The sequence below is a fragment of the Nicotiana tabacum genome, chromosome 10 (assembly GCF_000715075.1).
Source record: "Nicotiana tabacum cultivar K326 chromosome 10, ASM71507v2, whole genome shotgun sequence".
NCBI classification, from domain to species: Eukaryota; Viridiplantae; Streptophyta; class Magnoliopsida; order Solanales; family Solanaceae; genus Nicotiana; species Nicotiana tabacum.
The window spans coordinates 166,871,561-166,890,044 of NC_134089.1; the positions used below are offsets into that span (position 1 = coordinate 166,871,561).

Genomic DNA, 18,484 nt, shown 5'->3' on the forward strand with positions numbered 1-18,484 from the left:
AAAATTATAAATAACTCCTTGTAAATTAAACAGCGAAACTTAAAAAAAATAACATAATTAACTTCAAGTAAAGAGACAAAGTGAAAGCAATGAAAAGATAAGATTCTTGTACACAGTTAGATTAGATTAGATATCTCCTAAGTCAAATACATCCAAATTCCAAGCTAACTACCAACCTCTTCAACCCCCCCTCCCGCCCACCCCCCCCAAAAAAAAAAAAACCCATCCCCACAAAACTCCAAAAGGAAAAAGAAAAAAAAATAGAGGGAAAACAATAGTGTGTCAAAAAAGAAAAAGTCATACAATCCAGAATATCTTGAAAGTTGATCCTAGAATAAGTCTATTTTCTAAATTTCTATCTCAACCAAACAAACAAGGGTTAAACAACGTTTTATGTGTTATTTGTACATTATAGCTCTTTATAATTTTTAAATTAAGACCAAAATTATTGTGGAGGTAATAAGGACCTTTCATCAATATTAATAAGAAATTTCAAATTTAAGCACTAGAAATACCTTCGAATTTAAGCACTAGACTTATTCGATGTGTATTTGAATTAGTCGAATCCCAAAATAACTAATAACCTATTTGGTCAAGTTTTTTTTTTTTTTTTTTGTAATTAAATGAGTTTTATTAATCATCAAGTGAATCATTATAAAATCATACCTGACTTTAAACTCAGTCAGATATCTCTGTACTGTAATTGTCTCTCCCTATACATAAATTAAATCCCTCACCTCACCTTTTAACTATTAAGTCAACTAACACTAACAACTATTCAAAATTTTAACTGTTGCAGTAGTCTCCTAGTTCCGGCATTAGCTCTAACATTACATACACATGCTATAGTTCTTGCCATTTCATCAACATTTCTTTTGGCCTTCTCAAACACTCGATTGTTTCTTTCACACCATATCATGCGGATTATCTCGACATATATCATGTTGAATGTAACAGCTACTTGAGATTTGCCTTTAGCTTTCTTCATTGCCCATCTCCAATCCTGATTCCATGATTTCAGACCATGTGGTTGCATCCGAAGCCACATTAGGACCCTGTTCCATATCCTTTGAGCAAATGTTTGGTCAAGTTTCTTTTGGCTAGAAGTGTCTTTTTTATTACTAAATGTATTTTTTCCAAAATTAAGATGTTTGACCAAACTTTTAAAAGGAAAAAGTTAGAAGCAAAAGTAATTTTTGAGAAAAAATATTTTTCTTCAAAAATATTATTTTGAAAAGAAATTTTGAGAAAAATAAATTTAGAAATATTTTTTAAAACTTTAGTCAAATAATAATTGCTACTCAAAAATATTTTTCTAATTAAATAGCCAAACATATAGTCATATATTACTTTTCAACAAATGTATTTTTTTAAAAGCATTTCTCGAAATAAAGTAAATTAAAAACGACTGTCCTCATGTCGTTGTATCATTCGTCAAACACTAGGGTTCACTTTTTTATTTTTCTCTTAGTCGTGACATTATTTTTTTATTAAAGTATTTTCCTCAGAAGATCTTATAAAATTAAATTAATTAAATAAAGAAATGCTACTAGGTGTATTAATTAATTTGTCTAATTGTGTTAATTTCTAAGCAACTCTTAATTAAAATTAAAACATACATGTATGCTTCTTGTTCTTCTTTCTTACACCTTTCTCTTTTGGGGGTTTCTTCCTTTTCACAGAATCTGAATATTACTCTCTTTTTCATCTGTCTAAATCCCCCTTTCTCTTATTATATCTGATAGATACCTACGTATCTAAAAAACATCACTCTCTCTGTCTTTCCCAATTTGACGATAAATTTAGGTAACAATTTATTCTTCATTTCCTCATTTTGTGTGATATTTTTATGTGGAAATCTCTTGATTTTTGATTTTTTTGATGTTTACATCTTGTTTCCTAATTTAGTAATTCATTTTTATTTTTTGCCTCATGGTTTGATTTGGATTGTTAAATGATTTTTGGTTAAACCCAAGTTGTTCATATTTATAGGGCTTTTGCTTAGGATATTTTGAAATTTAGTGGCTATTTGGTGAAAAGCTTTGATCTTTTTTTACCTTTACTAAGAAATTAGTTCACAGAAGTAGTCTACTTTATGTGACTTTTTGAGCTTGGATATACTTATAATTGTTGTACGGATTTGGTTCTTCGATTGATCAGAAGTTGAACAGGAGCTATATGTTAAAGACTGGACTAAAGTAATTTGTGATTAGTCCTGAGTGCAACTTTTATGATCTATAGTATGATAAAGATCTTCTTTTTTTTTAAAAAGAAAATTGTTTTGATGTAGCAATTACTGTAGTTATATGCTTTCTAGCTGCTGGGTTGCTATGAAGTATTTGTCAATTTTATGTTAACATTTGGTAAATAAATTTGCTGTTGTTTTAATGATAAATAGTCATATTTTGATTAAAAGGAATAAAATGAATAATCAAGGACGATCATACTACTCATTTACTTTTAACTTCTTGATGCCTCAGCAGAATTTTAACTTGGACTTGGATTTTCTTTTAATAAAAAAAGAGAACAATTTAAAGTTATCAAATGAAGAAAAAGAAACTATTGTTCCCCTTGATAGAGGCAGATGTTGGTGAAACTTGAAATAACTTAGACTGGTTGGATTGTTACTTTATTTGGTTTTCGATGTAGCGGGCTTTGACATGCAATCTGCACCAAAATACAAGCATTTCTAGTTTATATTATTGAAATCACATCCTCTGATTTTATTTGTAGGAGAGAGTAGCTTTGAGAATGGAGAAAATTGAAGAGTCTGGTAGCCCAGGTTGGGGTGCATCGTTTTTTCAAACAACGGAAGATGTTGCAAGAGCTGTTACTGCTGCTGCAGCTGCTGTTCGGTCACCACGACCTTCCGTGGTATATTCATCTAAAGATGATAGTGGTAGCCAGCTTCAGAAACTTCAGCGTCAAGTTTCTAGATTAATGAAAGGCTTATCCAGTCCCCCTCAAGTTAAAAGTGGGGCCTATAACCCGGAAATACTAACTAGCCAAAAGCGTCAGTGGGCTAGGTTTCAGTTGCAATCCCTGGTATGCTGTATGCCTTACCCTTGAGCTTTTTGCTGTATGCTAAATTGCATGAAATTAAGTTATCCATTTAAAGTTCCCCACAAGATCTAACTCTGGTTTTAGTTGCATTTGCTCCAAATGCTACTTCGTTCCTATTATTCTTACAAATTAAATACTATTCCCTCTTTTTCAATTTATGTGGCACTTTTCGCTTTCCGAGATTCAAACTATGTAAATTTTGACCAACCAACATTTTAAGATGTATTTTTTCATGAGAAGAATTGCAACTTATAGTACTTTTTATATAGTTTTTGAATATCTAAATTTTTATTGTAAAATATTAAGTTAATCTAATCCAGTTTATCTCAAAAAACTAGTCAAATTGACTCTTGATAAGCGAAAAGTGCCACATTAATTGGGACGGAGGGAGTAATTCCAGCCTAAAATTTTGATGATGGCGAATGATAGATGTTAAACTCCTGGTTTTCAATTTATACTACGAGGACAAAGTTCTTTTGGTTTTGTTAGATAATTATATTATGTAAGCTTGCAGGATCATAGAGTTTGGAAAGAGCCGTCAAGGCTTTTTGAGAGCATGGTAGTTGTTGGACTCCATCCTAACTGTGATATTCAAGCACTTCAAAGGCTTTATTTTTCAAGAAAGCTAGACGCCCCAGGGAGATTTAGAAGCGCACTCGGTGGTCAAAGTCAATCACGTGTGGAACCTAACCTTGAGCCTCAGGTGTTGAATCTCTTAGGGGTTTAATTTGCATAGACATAGAACCATATAATTATTATGGACTATAAGATGTTATTACTTCTTTGTGTTTCAGGTCTTGTTTGTTTACCCTCCAGAGAAGCAACTCCCACTAAAATACAAGGATCTTCTCTCATTCTGCTTTCCCGCTGGAGTAGAGGTTGGGTTATCCCTATCAAGCCCCTTTCCCCTTTTATTTGGCGTATAATATATGATGGTTTCGTGGAATTTTTGGGGTAGTTTCCTTTGTATTGTTGATATATAGGGGAGATTTAGTTTGCAATATTTCAAGCGTTCAACATGGTTGCAGTTGGTCAACTTCTGTAAAGAATTAAGAGTTATAGGTGTAGAAAGCAAAAAACTTTTTTTGAAGCATCCAACATATTATAGGTGATGGATCACGCATCTTGCAATTACATTTACCTGTTCCTACCTGAGGTAAAAAAACAAAGAAAAATAAACATAAAAAAGGACTAGTTGATTTAAGATAAAGTCATAAAACAAACTAAGTGAGCATCAATCTCCTTTCCTTGCGGGAGGAAAAAAAGGATAAAATTAAATATGGCTTGAACTTGGAATGTAATGTATTTTAGACCAGGTAAAACAATAATGTCTTTTCTATTGCATCTCTACCTTATATTTTCAGCCATACTTGTAGTTGATCTTTTCTGACAGTTCAATAATGGTGCATCTGATTACAGGTTCATGCTGTTGAGAGAACTCCATCAATGAGTGAGTTAAATGAAATACTTCTGGGTCAGGTAGTGATGCTTCCTTTCAATAATAAGCTCCGAAGTGATAATTAAGAACACATTTCTGTAAGAAAAGGCAAACTGTAGTGGGATTTACTGCAAAGCAGCTGATAAAAATACTCTGTCAAAGGCTTAATACGTTATTTGACAATTAGATATTCATAGGAGAATGACTGAAGGCTTTATGCAGGCACAAAGACTTTTTTTCAGAGACTTTTTAAGCATATATGCATTTTTGCAGTGGATACTCTGAACTAGAAGAATCTGGATGTTCTAGGTTCCATTGATGGACTATATTTCTGTGGGTTCTATACTTTTACTAGATTTAGGCTTCTTGTAGAAACAAGGATGTGTAAATTAATGGACTACTATCTGCTATTTGGCGTATTTTCAAATATTTAGTGACCAGTAAAACAAAAAAAATGCTTAAATGAACATGTTACTCCTCCAAATGATTTCCTGAGCTGGAGTAGTGTAGTGCCCTTTTAAAAGAAGTATTCTTTCCATCCAAAGAGAATATAGTTATAATATTGAGGAAACTACTATTCTGTCCCGTTGTTTGTTTTCCATTAGAAACTGAAATATTTATCTGTTCTTTTGCCATCTGTCTGATAATTATCAACCTAGCTTCAGTGTTTTTGGCATGCAAATTTGGTTTTGTGGTGTAATACAAAGCTTATTGCATTCAGATATACGTGTTAATGTGCTGCTACTTTTCCAGGAACACCTTAAACAAAGTGATCTATCTTTTGTGTTCCGGCTTCAGGTATCTCGTCTGACATTCTTTTTTGTAATCGAGCATAACATTAAGTTGTACATGGAACTGTTTATAGATTTAATTTTCTATCTACACCATTATTCTTAAACGTTATTAAATTACACAACTTTTCGGCTGTTTTGGTCTCCTTAGTAGTCTGGTTTTTATTCTTAAACAGGTTCCTGTAGGTATGTACATTTAGAATAGTGCAACACACTTGAAAATACAACAGTGAGATGAAGTGCCTTACACTTTCAGCTGTAGACTTTCGATTTATAACCAACATTTAATAGCTCTTTCTTTGAATTAAACAACAGTAAGAAGTGGCTTCCAGCTTTCATTTCTACTCTGTGCATAGATGTGCCAGCTTTGGCTTTATGAATAGGACAATTTTGTTTACTTTTTCTGCTCCCTATCTCATCCTAAGGTAAAAGGATAAAAGCAATTAGACAAAAGAATTGGTGGCTGATGAATTGGAGTATGTATTTTAACTCTAAGTTTCTTGATGTAGGTTGCTGATAGTTCAACTCTGTACGGTTGCTGTGTTCTAGTTGAGGAAATGGTCCATAAACCCTCTGGATTGCTTTCCATGATTTCAGATGGACAACATACCCACTTGGGTATTAGCCGCCAAATTTTAACGACACGCCGCTGTTATTGCATTCTTTCCAGACTTCCATTTTTCGATCTTCACTTTGGTGTATTAAATAGGTTTGTTTCTCTTTCGATTGAATTTTCTAGCTTGTCCAGATGCTTGCTGTTGTTCTTAAACTTCAGAGATTCTTCGCAAGTAATTGCTGTTGTTGCTCTGTTGCTAGTGCCTACTGAAGTACTGTTATTTCTCCCTTTTCTAGCATTTTCACTGAAGAAAGATTGGAGCGGTTAACAAAACAAGTTGGTGATCTTGATTTTGATTCCCTTATGATTGATGATAAGCAAGAAAATCTGGAAGAAAATCCTTCCAGCAGATCATTGGAAGAAAGAGATCAGTACATCCTGAATGGCTCTGTAGAAAGCTCCCAACCAATCACGACTGATTCTGTGATTAGTGGAACTGTTGATGACATGTCTCAGCTGGAGTATAGAGTTGTAGAAGGGTACGTACACCCAAAGAAAGATGGAAGTGATAACAAGGCGCATATGGTTGATACTGACATAGATTGTGCTAATAAAGAAGTTATACTTGAAAGGCAAGTCCCTGAAGCTTCTGATAATTCCACTGATGATAACAAACAATTGGTAGAAAAGGGTGTACCGCATGCTGTTTTGCCACTTTTAAGATATCATCAGTGCGAAAGTTCTGAATCTTCGTCTAGGTATATTACTTCCTCTATTAGCTTCTTCGTACAATCTTTTCTTTATGATCTGTCTCATAAATTTGTGTCCCTTTTTTTGCTTTGTGATATATCTATCATATCCAATATATTGAGAGAACATCGCCTCTATGAAGTGCTTTTAATTTTGGATTACAGCTTCCAGGGCTCTCCTAGTGAAGATAGACATTTTAGAAGTGATTTTGATGAGACCGAAACGGAGGAAGCATCCTTTTCTGGTCAAGATGATTCAAGTCAGCATAGTGATATAGTAGAATGGGCAAAGGTTTGAATCTTACTTAGCATAGGCCCAGTATTTTTTCAAGCTCTGGGTTGTAATTAGTGGGTTATTCAGGTCTTCGCTGATCCCTTCATTCTCCTTCACTTTGTAGGCCAACAATAATGGATCTTTGCAAATAATATGTGAATATTACCAGCTAAAATGTCCTGCAAGGGGCTCAACAATTAAGTTCCATCCTCTGGATCACCTTCATCCTTTAGAATACCATAGACCTGACGAAGCACTTTTGCACGTTGCTGGATCGACAATTGACTTAAAATCATGCAATACAAGTTTGGAGTTAGCTGAGGTAAATTCTTTTTATAGCAATTGCTGGTAAAAAACATAACATCTCTCCCTCTCACCCCCTCTCTTTAATTCACTCTTCAATGATAAATATATACATAGCGATAGTTGGGTAATGTATCCAGCTAGCTACACCTTTCAATTGATGATATTCCATGTATTATCAGCTTATGTTAATTTGGTTTTGATAATACAGGCTCACAATGCACTCATGGTGGAAGAGGAAGCAACTGCTCTGTCAGTCTGGGCTATTGCATGCTTATGTGGCTCATTGCGGCTTGAACACGTGCGTGGCTATACAACCCGAATATAAGTGACAAGTGTTACTATAAAACCTTTTGACCTTTATCAGATATGATTGCCTCTTTGTCATCAAATTTCTTATAGAGAAATGCAATGCCAGATGGGTTAATGTCATCCACTTTAGCTGTTGCAACAAGAAAGTTCTGAATTAAAGAGAAAATGTATGCATGATTTCATTCTTTGTAGGGACAGGAACTTGTACGCGATGCTCCAACTTTGAATCAATGTAATGGGTTTGAAGTGGAAAACCTCTTAAGAAAACTGGCTCCCAGCTACAAACTTACTAGAATACGATTGAAATAATACTTAACATGTTAAAAGGGTAAAATGACTTATTCCCTGTTGATTGCCAAATGGGCTCTCCCATTATTCTTTAAAACATGGAACACATGTTTGTTTTCTTTGTCATTTTTAAAAATTAATTATTTGTATTAATATTGTCCTATTTCTGAGCTGCTATGATAGCATACCTCTTGCGGAGGCCTCCACTTTTATTTATTTATTTTTTGTTTTTGCATCGATTGCTTAAAAATGAAAATAGAAGGTTAAGGGAAAGCATGATTTTTCTTATCAACAGAATGGGAGATGGGTTTAATTTTTTGGATTTTTAGATAATTGCTCAAGCTCTATACAGTATTGGTTTTTTGGATTTTTAGATAATCAAATCATTCACACTCCTATATCTAAGTTATCCTTAAGTCTATTTAATCTCTCGATGTCTGACTATGAAGATTCTCGCATGCTTGTCAAAGTCTTTTGACATTATTGTTCCGACTTGCATCTTATAGGTTCTGACACTGTTTGCGGGAGCTTTACTGGAGAAGCAAATTGTTGTGGTTTGTTCAAATTTGGTACGTATCAGTTGGCGGCATCTTTTGTATGGTATGATTCTGTCAGGTTTGGCATCATATGAGTGCTGTTTTGACTTCAAATTCTAAATGTTTTCTTGATTAGTTTGTTCTGCCTAGGCAGCACACTTTTTATTAATTTGAAGATTGATTTGGTCTTTCAAATACATGTAACATGTTAGGTGAAGACCTTCTTTCTACATCCACAATTTTCCTTAGAATTGGCATGCTCGTTAGAACTGATATTCTAGGGAAGCCCTAAATATTTGATGCAGAATCTAATTTGAGTTACTTAATTGCAGGGAATATTGTCTGCTTGCGTTCTGTCCATTATCCCTTTGATTCGTCCTTATCAGTGGCAAAGCTTGATAATGCCGGTAACTTATAGTTGGCGATGAATTTTTTCCTCAAGGAACAGATCCATTGTGTTTCCTGATTTATCTAACATTCTTGACGCGCGAATTGCCCAGGTTTTGCCAAATGACATGCTGGATTTTCTTGATGCACCCGTTCCCTATATAGTGAGTATACCCATGTCTTAGGCTTTTCCTTGTCTTTCATAATTGGCTCCCAAAGATATGTGCAAGTAAAAAGGTTTTCTTGGAAGTTAGATGAGGCCATTCTTAAAACAATTGGAGTACTTGAATGAGGGGCTTGTTTCATTGCGAGCAGAAGTCGATGGTTTTGTAAATGCTCTCGTTGCCAATGATGAATGTTTTCTTCACTATCTTGTATATCTTGTGCCATGACATCGTTTTTCCTGCCTTTTCTTCTTAGATATCTTGCATTATTGGGAAATCATTCAGTATGTTTTCTTCCTGTATTAGCTGATCTTGTTCTGAGAATGTAATTTGTTTTTTTGATTGTTTATTTCTTAGGTCACAAGGGATTGTTTATGGTGAATTTACTTATATTTTGTTTCTTTATTTTTTTCTTCTTATCTTTGAGTAGATCGGTGTGAAGAACAAAACCTCTGAGGTTCAGTCAAAGTTAACAAATATCGTCCTTGTAGATGCTAACAAGAACCAGGTTCGTAAACTTGGTCATTTCTATTGCGTGAGCTGAAGACAGAAATTGTTTGCTCCTCTTTCCAGTAGACTGTCTTCTTAGTTTTTGTTTATCAAAACTTTTTTACTTAGTAATGCATATGATGTTGTGAAGTTGTTATCGCTTGTGATTAAGTTTTCTAAGAGGGATATTCTTTTCCTGTGTATTACATTGGAATTCAGGTGAAGTCAGCAACTATACCACAACTTCCGCAGCAAAAGGAGTTATACTCTTGCTTAAGTCCTTACCATGCAAAACTGGTGGGAGAAAGTTATCTGGCAAGGAAAAGGCCAGTTTATGAGTGCACAGATGTTCAGGTATTCCAAGACCTCTCATTGCTTCCCTTCCATTCCCTTTTCTGTCCATTGCCATAGGGGCAACCATGATTTATATTTTGACTCGTCTAACTTGGCCGGTTGCTTCCAACTAAAGCCACTGATATACTTGTTTTATTCCCAGAATAGCATGGTTGAAGCATTTCTAATTATAGATTTGGTGCTTGATTATAGTCTGCGAGTTTGTTGAACTATAGTCTATTGTACCATCCACAACAAAAGAAAAGAAAAAGATATAGAAGGACAAATGAATGCAGTTATGCCCGTTTGGAATTACTTAAGTAGGTTAATTTTAAATGCAATGAAAAGTTATTGTAGTGTCAAAGGCCTAATTTAGACAAGAGGGGTTGCTCTGATGGTAAGCAACCTTCACTTCCAACCAAGAGGTTGTGAGTTCGAGTCTCCCCAAGAGCAAGGTGGGAAGTTCTTGGAGGGAAGGATGTCGGGGGTCTATTTGGAAACAGCCTCTCTACCTCAGGGTAGGGGTAAGGTCTGCGTACACACTACCCTCCCCAGACCCCACTAAGTGGGATTATACTGGGTTGTTGTTGTTGTTGTTGTTGTTGTTGTTGTTGAGCCTCATGAACTTGAATTCGACCTTAGTATGTTGTTTTCTCCTTGTTACGAGGATTCACAATCTTCATTTCCTTCTGAATGTGTGATTCACTTATTAAACCATCTTAATCTTTATCCATTTGCAAATGCTAGTATTCCTTTCCTTCTGAATGGGTAATCACTTATTTGACCATTTCAATCCTTACCCCATTTGGAGATGCTCAATCTGTCTTATATTGTCTCTCCTTTTGACCCAGCACCCAAAATGATTAATGATGATGTAACTGTAAATTGGAGTTCCTCTTATTGGGTAAAAATAGTACCATATTAAGGGCGAGCTTTGAGATTCTTTACTTGTGTGCTTGTAGAAGATGGTTTTCTGCGCTTGGGCAGGAGGGAGTATTAATTTTTATCAGTAACCACTTAGTTTTTGAGAAAAGTCGTAGCTCCACCAGTGGATCCATCTTTGCAAGTTGAATTGTGAATTGGTAGAAATGCTTAGACCGGTGAACTGTTGAGAGATGTTCCATTTCATTTGTATTTGTAGACCTGAATACTTGTTCTTTTATATGAAACATTTACAATCATAAAATGTAAACTGAAGGTATGTAGAGTAGCTATTATCTCTTAAGAGTTTTATTGAAGATATTATCCTGGTCCTTTTATCTTTTCTTCCTTCAGCTATCCCAGGGAGCATTTACTTTTGTGGCCCCTCTTATGCATAAAGAATCTTACTTGAGTTCAATCAATTGATGGCCTATTAGGGAACACTTAGGAATCACAAGTAGTGTTTGTTTGTGCATAATTTTTCGAAGTCTTTACTTTTCAAAAACGTGCTTGTTTAAGCTTTTAAAGTAGTGTTGCAAAATGTGTTTATTCAAAAAACTGCTCTCTTGTTTTAAAAGAAGTGGATTCAGTGTTCAAAGAAAAAGCTCTTTTTGCATTTGCAGAACATTCAACAAATCTTCAAAAAGAATATAACTATTCAACCACGCCTCTTTAACACACCTTTTTTTTTTAATAACTTTTTCCAGAAGTTCATTATTGTTTAAGCTATATCTGGTTGTGTCTTTATTGTTGTTTTAACCATGATATTTTTTTAGGTTGAAGCTGCAAAGTGTTTCCTAGCAGTGTTGCGAACTTACCTGGATTCTCTGTGCTCAAACCTTCGTTCACATACAATTACTAATGTCCAATCAAATGATGATAAGGTTTGTAGCTTCTCCTTGGAGTATTTGATCGCGCTGATTACTTGTGTGAAAAAGTTCTCTTTTTTTAATGTTCTGGTGTTTTGAAGAAAACTAACGAAAGAACCAAGTAAAATTCATTGGCTCAATTAAACTGGACCAAGAAGTTGTACTTGCATTGCTTCAAGGGGTATCTGTAACTTGATTATTCAGAATTAAATGTTGTTTAGACTCTTTGGCAAAACCTGTTACAAATGGCGAACAGTTAAAAATTGATACTTGCGGCGGATACGCCAAGACTCACACTTAACCTGCTGTAAACCGTATGTACCGGTTTATCTATTGCAGAAATTGAAACAGTAATTTAATATTTGAGCAACTTTACATACTAAAATGTAGTAAAGCTTGTTCCTGTTTGAAGCTCTTATGACCAGAGTAACCGTTAACCTGGAGATACACTTAAGTTACAGTATAGTTTGCTAAAAAATAGACATAGTTTCAGATGGTAGGAGTGTAATTTATCCGAAAACTTGCCTATTTTTCTGCTCCATTTGGTGGTGGATGTAAGCATCAGCTTTTATGAAGATTTGCATTGTTAAAGTCTCAGCTTTTGCTTAGTGTGAGCTCTTTTGCTTAACTGGTATGCTAGTTGCTGTTCTTTTCTTTGTTTCCTGTAACAAACATCACAGCTTTTATGAAGAAATACATATGCTTTTCATGCTTACGCTAATTGGTAAAGAAACTTCCTTGTAACTCGGAATTCTTTATCCTACCCTTTTGTTATCAGGTATCTCTACTATTGAAGGAGAGCTTTATTGAGTCTTTCCCAAGTCGAGATCGGCCCTTTATGAAGGTGTGTGCTTATGCTTCCAACTTTTTTCAATTGTTGTTATCTGAAGCCATATAGTTTATGCTTCCAACTTTTTTCAACTGTTGTTATCTGAAGCCATATAGTTTCGCTTGCAATACTGAATCTGCATATACGGAAGCTAGAAACTTTTTGTATTATTATTATTATTATTATTTAGGGTATCAATTGATGTGATGCAAGCCCATTATAGATTGTAATAAACTTCACTTGCCACTTTTTCCATATAAAAAATTGTGTACGTTCAAATGTTCACTTCATCTTACGGTAAAGTCATTTTTGGTTTTCCTCAAAGAACATGCTAATCTGTTATTTTTTTCTTTCTATTGATGAAACAGCTTTTCGTGGACACACAGATGTTTTCTGTACATACAGATTTTGTACTCTCTTTCTTCCAGAAGGAATAGAGCCGAGCCACCATGTGAAGATCCAATTCGTGATGTGATAGTGGAACGCAAGTTCCTGTATCTGTAGCTTGTAGTTTATCGCTCAAAGTCTAATATAGGGGTAAGTTGTGTATCATAGAATATCGATCATTTAATCACTTGTACTGATATCTAACATCAGTCTCGTGTTTTTTTTCTCGATTTTCAACTCAGGCATGCCAAGCAGCCTATGCAATAGAGAACATAAAAGGATGTAGGATAGATTTGTACAGCGAGTGGAGTTCTAGCAAAAGCTAATTTATCTATACTGAACTCAATTCCCTTCATCCTTGTTTAATGCGTGGTAACTTATAGTGAAAACACAACTGTTAGTACTTTCTTTAATTTCTGGAGATGCTTACTATTTGAAATATCAGAAGGTTCTGAGTATGCGATTTCTTGAATTGATTCGTCATTTCACTGCGAGTACGTCCACTCTCTGCTCCTGGTTTGTTCGATTTCTCCTCTGTGGTGGTAAGGGGTTAAAAATCTACTACTTCAATTCCTGCATCAAACTGACAATATTGTGTCCAACTGTATAAAGGTATGTTCCCGTCTAGGCTAAAATATTTGGAGATACACAAAAGGTTTGCTTGTTACTAATAGTCTAGCCTCTCTTCTTCTTTAGATCCCTTGTTTCACTCGATCGTGTCAATGCAGAGGAAATGAAATACATTTACATACTATTTAATATTATAAGTGAACTAGTTTTACAAGCACCTATAGGCCCTACTTTGTCAACATGCGCTTTGAGCACGTTAAAAGTTCGTCCAAAAGTCTTGGCCTTAAGTAATAAACAGGCATTGGGCAAGTTAAACATTTGGTCGATCAGTCAAAAATAATTATATTTGCCAGTTAAATATACAAAAATAAACACTAATTATGTTTAAAAGTATTATATATTAATATATAAAAAATATATATTTTGCCGGCAATTTAAAAAACTCGTCCAAGAGTCGCTCTATGGACAAAAACACTTACTAACGTTCACTTTCATTCCTTTGGTTAGACTACCTGTAGCACATGAAAGCTACAGAAAATGCTGCTTAAAGAAGGATTAGAGTATCAGTGACATGCAAATTTTACAGACAAAAGGGTCATACATCTAAGACAGGTTAAGGATGCTGATATGACATGTTAATGTTGGGAAAAGAGTCAATTCTCAGGTAAAGAAAACCTTAATGAAGTCATTTGCAAGGAGCTGGAGTCAGATGAAAATGGTCCTGCTTTGTCAGACCAGTCTTAAAAACTGATAGGGCCATTTGCAATTGCATGTCTTTTCGAGTCATGTGAAATATTGATTGTTTTTTACGTACTGTTTTGCCAACTAATACTATTTGTGGTTTTAGGAAATTTGACAAGGAAATTTATGAGTTGAAAATATGACTGCCTCTGTTGTGCATGTGTGTGTGTGAGAGAGAGAGGGTAAAACTGCAGTGTCAGTGTTTTGGATGCTTTACTAATGATAGTTTTTGGGGTCTTGTAATGTTAGGGCTTAACCACTGTTAGTAATGTGCATTTGGAGTACACACACTACATAAAAAGTCCTTATTTTTTGGCACCCTGCAATTTCCTTGCTATCACACAAAGGAATACACTCAAAGTTGTTTGGTACGAGAGATAAGATGGGATAAGATGTGAGATTAAATTTATATTGTGTTTGGTTGGATATCTCCAACTAAACAAGGTATAAATTTAATTCCAGATTTAATTCAGAATATTCTATCTTATCCCACTTTATTTCATCAAATGTAGAATTATTTATCCCATCCATTATGTGGTATAAATTAGTTATGGGATTATAATCTCGGGATAATTTAGTTCGCATACCAAACGAGTCCTTAAGTGTAGTTTGGAAGACTTATGTAACGCCTTAGGTAAATCCCAAATTAACAAAACATGGGAAAGATCTCAAAGTGGACAATATAACTAGTGAGTGAGACTATAACAACTAGTTACTTTAATATTTTATGACATGTTTATTCGGACACAAAAATCTCAGAGTTTAAGAAGATTTTTTGAAACTTACGGTTTTAAACATCATATGAGATTTTTGTGGCTAAATAAACATATTAAAACGAGAAGTTTAAAGTTATATTAAGATCCAAACAACAAAAAGGAATAACAATAATAGTTCTGAACTGTTACAGTACAAAATTTTATGTTTCTGTTATACATATGCTAAGATTGTACTCAATGTGTTATTCATCATTAATGTAGAGTCATTTCTGATTATGTAAAATTTTGCAATGTTAACTAAACGATCAAACTAGTACTTTTGATTGGTTTTTTTCTCCTGGTACAATGCAAGTTGCTTGTGTAGGACACTGTGTGGTCAGAGTTATCCCTTTATTAACCCAAATGCATTTGCATTTATTGAACCCAAAATGACACAACAACTCACCCGTATACTTGTCGGAACTGTACACAACACTTTGTATCCCTCTTTAAACAAGTCCGAAACCTAAATAATGACGTCTGGGATATAAAATAAGTTTCTGCAGTTTAAAAAATGCAGTATAATAATATACTTTACTTTAACAAAATTTTAGTCGTTAAAGTAAAACGTAATATGATACTGCGTTTTACTAAAATACAGTATTATACCGCGTTTTACACCTTCAATTTAAAATCCCCCTTTCTTCCCCACCCACGACAGAACACTCCCCTCTTCCATTAAAATACAACAGCGGTCCCTCCTCCCCCCGATTTAAAAAACAATCGAATGGATCCCACCCGTCACACAAAAAGTGAAGATTGTAGGCCTCGCATACAACCCAAGCCTTCGATTGTTGTGGTTTCTGTATTTCGGGCTCAAAATTTCAAATTTCTGACATTTCTAAAAATATAAATCGAGGTATTCCGATTTAGTTTATGTCGAAACTCGTATAATAATGCATATTTGTTGTCTTGAATGTGTTTTCACGTTGTTTTGTGTTTTGTTTGCGATTAAATTTGTATGTTATTTTTATCCGGATTAAATTATCAGTGTTTAAAAAAATAGTTAAAAGTTGAGAAATAATTTTTCTTGCTAATAAAAATGTTCATAAATTTCTTTTACTGTTTTATATGTAATTTTGTGAATGTTATGTTATTAAAATATGCTTGTTGTTTTTATTTAATTTAGATTTTTATTTGTAAAATATAGAGCCTTATAGCGTAGTAAAATATAGAACCTTTTAGCGTAGTAAAATATAGAGCCTTTTAGCGTAGAATCTCTGTAGTTTAAGTATCTACTAACTACAAACTCTATCCAATTACACTTTACAAAAATTAATTATTTAATTTATAAAACAAACACACATAACTAACAAATTAATATATGCTGTCAAATTAAATATCGAGCGTGAATATATATATATATACTATGTCCAATTAAAAATTAATTATTTAATTTATAAAACTAACAAAATTGTAAAAATATTAAAATTGACACACATAAGAATTTAGGATAGCTAGCTGCTACTGGGCCTCAAATATCGAGTCTGAAACCTATAAATACATACTCTGTCCAATTAATAATTAAATATTAATTATTATAACACAAATAAAATTATAAAAATATTGAAATTGACACACATAAGAATTCAGGATAGCTTGGTGCTACTGGGCCTCAATATCGAGCCAGAAACCCATAGATATATACTCTTTCCAATTAAATAATTAAATATTAATTGATAAAACTAAGACACAATTAATATTGTTTAATTTACAGTAGACGACATGGACGTGCCGCCTGTGCATCCTGGACCTATCTCGGATGAGATATTAGTGTTATAGGGCGATCATATGTCCGCTTATGTATGTGAGGGAGGGATAGTGGAGCAGACTCTCCGTGCCAGGAGAGTGGATGGCGTGTGGGATTTTATCAGGGAGAGAGGTTTCCATTCCCGCGTAGTCCAGCATTTGCGTGATACAGGCTTCTATAGGATTTTTGAGATTGGTCGGCTGCAACTCGAGTGATCTCTGATCACGACATTGATAGAGTGATGGCGATCAGAGACGCACACATTTCACCTGCCTATTGGCGAGGCCAACTGCTGCAGCTTTAGGGGCAGTCGCATTTCTATGACAACTATTTGACAGCATTTGGAGGTATTGCACCCCGACATCACCGGCGAGACTGAGGATCTACATATTCATCGGTACACGAGGTTGGTGCTGCTCCTTCTTTTTGGGGGTGTCTTGATACCGAGCATTTCGGGAAATCTAGTGAGTATGGGATTTCTACATCATCTTCAACAACTAGATGAGTTACCCCAGTACAGCTGGGGTGTTGCTGTTCTCGCTTGCCTGTACAGGAGTATGTGCCGGGCTAACATGGGTACCCAAAGCGACGTATGTGGTTTTCTGTCGGTTCTACAAGTGACAACATATTCGAATACTCTATTCATTACTTCCAATTCTATATAGTCAAAATGACTCTTAAATTTTCCGTCGACCTTGTATGTTAGGTTTGGGCCTGTGAGCGGTTCCTGCCATTGCAGCCACCTCTACCACCATTACCTCCGGATGTAGCACCTCCGTTACTCCCTCTAGCTAGGAGGTGGGTTCTCCGGCGTGGAAACTACCGAGCCATTGATACTCATCATAATCTCCCCCTTGTCAGGGATGTGTTGGATATGCTGGTGGCCGGACAGGTAAATATGTACCTAAACTTACTTGTTATAAATTCACTTATGTTGCGCATACTCATTTTTATGTTATTATTTCATAGTTCATCTAGATGCCATACAACAACGAGTTGATAGCTGGCCTGCCCGATTATTGCTCGGTCGACCGACTGATTTGGAGCACTTTCGTCCCGCTAATGTGCCTCGATATTGTGGAGCATCATGCCACAGAGCGGGTACTTCACCAATTTGACCGTCCGCAGACTATACCGAGGGAGCCTACATGGGAGGCTACACATTATCAGCGGGATGATCGTTCGAGGGTGAACGACGCATTTGTAGCATGGCTAGAGGCGTAAGTCCATACTTGGGAGCAGCGAGAGGACCTGATTCCGCCACCACCTTCACAGATCCGAGCTGCGACTATTGAGATGTATATGTCATGGTATCGCCGTCACACCCGACTGATGATCGGGAACCCCATTAATCAAGCTGGCGGTCGGTTCATACCATATGCCGAGAGGCATTGGTATGTTTCTATCGGAACCCATACTTATAACTGTGATATAGCGTTATGTAATTAATATTTTAAATGTTGTGCAGGCTATTGGTTATCATTTATTCTACCGGTTGGGACTGGAGATGCAACAACATGCCGACAATCCTGCAGTCCCTAAGTATGGCCGGCAGGTAGTAGAGGTAGCTCTCCGGACACTGCAGTGAGCCAGAAAGGACGAGAGGTTAGATCACGATGCTGAGTATGTGGCGCCAAAACAACACCATCGGGGTAGGTCTGTCTCACGAGGCAGGGGTCAGGCACGAGCTAGGACTGCCCCATGAGGCAGGGCTATCCCACGAGGCAGGGATTCCCCATGGGGTCATGGGGGACGACGAACAGGTGGTCCCAAGCAAGGGGGCGTTGAGGCACCTAATGAGGATCTTGGAGATGATCGGCCAGGTTACATCCCTCAGCTAGACGAGCCTTCCAGCAGCATGCCGTCGTACATCCTTCAGCTGGAGCTGCCAGCATCGCAGGTCACCCCGTCAGGTCCATTATTGATCACGGGTACATTCGACAGAGATGTAAAGTAGTTCTTTTCAGGCCCATCTACCA

General features: G+C 35.7%; 1 protein-coding gene across 4 annotated transcripts; it reads left to right on the forward strand.

Moving 5' to 3' along the window:
• The first annotated feature begins 1,595 nt into the window (after positions 1-1,595).
• Positions 1,596-13,157, forward strand: LOC107819734 (uncharacterized). 4 transcript variants are annotated; one of them, XR_012695880.1, is made up of 20 exons: positions 1,596-1,806; positions 2,734-3,045; positions 3,578-3,766; positions 3,858-3,941; positions 4,483-4,542; positions 5,255-5,299; positions 5,802-6,001; positions 6,145-6,606; positions 6,763-6,889; positions 6,996-7,193; positions 7,386-7,475; positions 8,281-8,374; positions 8,643-8,717; positions 8,811-8,861; positions 9,292-9,369; positions 9,570-9,704; positions 11,381-11,488; positions 12,252-12,317; positions 12,671-12,839; positions 12,932-13,157. XR_012695880.1 is itself a non-coding variant. In XM_016645874.2 (19 exons), the coding sequence occupies exons 2-19, from the start codon at positions 2,752-2,754 to the stop codon at positions 12,737-12,739; spliced, it is 2,394 nt and encodes a 797-aa protein (XP_016501360.1). In that variant the 5' UTR covers positions 1,596-1,806; positions 2,734-2,751; the 3' UTR covers positions 12,740-13,157. The 4 variants fall into 4 exon arrangements, 1 of the variants encoding a protein (XP_016501360.1); XR_001655781.2 differs by having other exon boundaries at positions 8,281-8,343; XR_012695879.1 differs by lacking the exon at positions 1,596-1,806 and adding an exon at positions 2,091-2,198 and having other exon boundaries at positions 8,281-8,343.
• Positions 13,158-18,484: the final 5,327 nt, after the last annotated feature.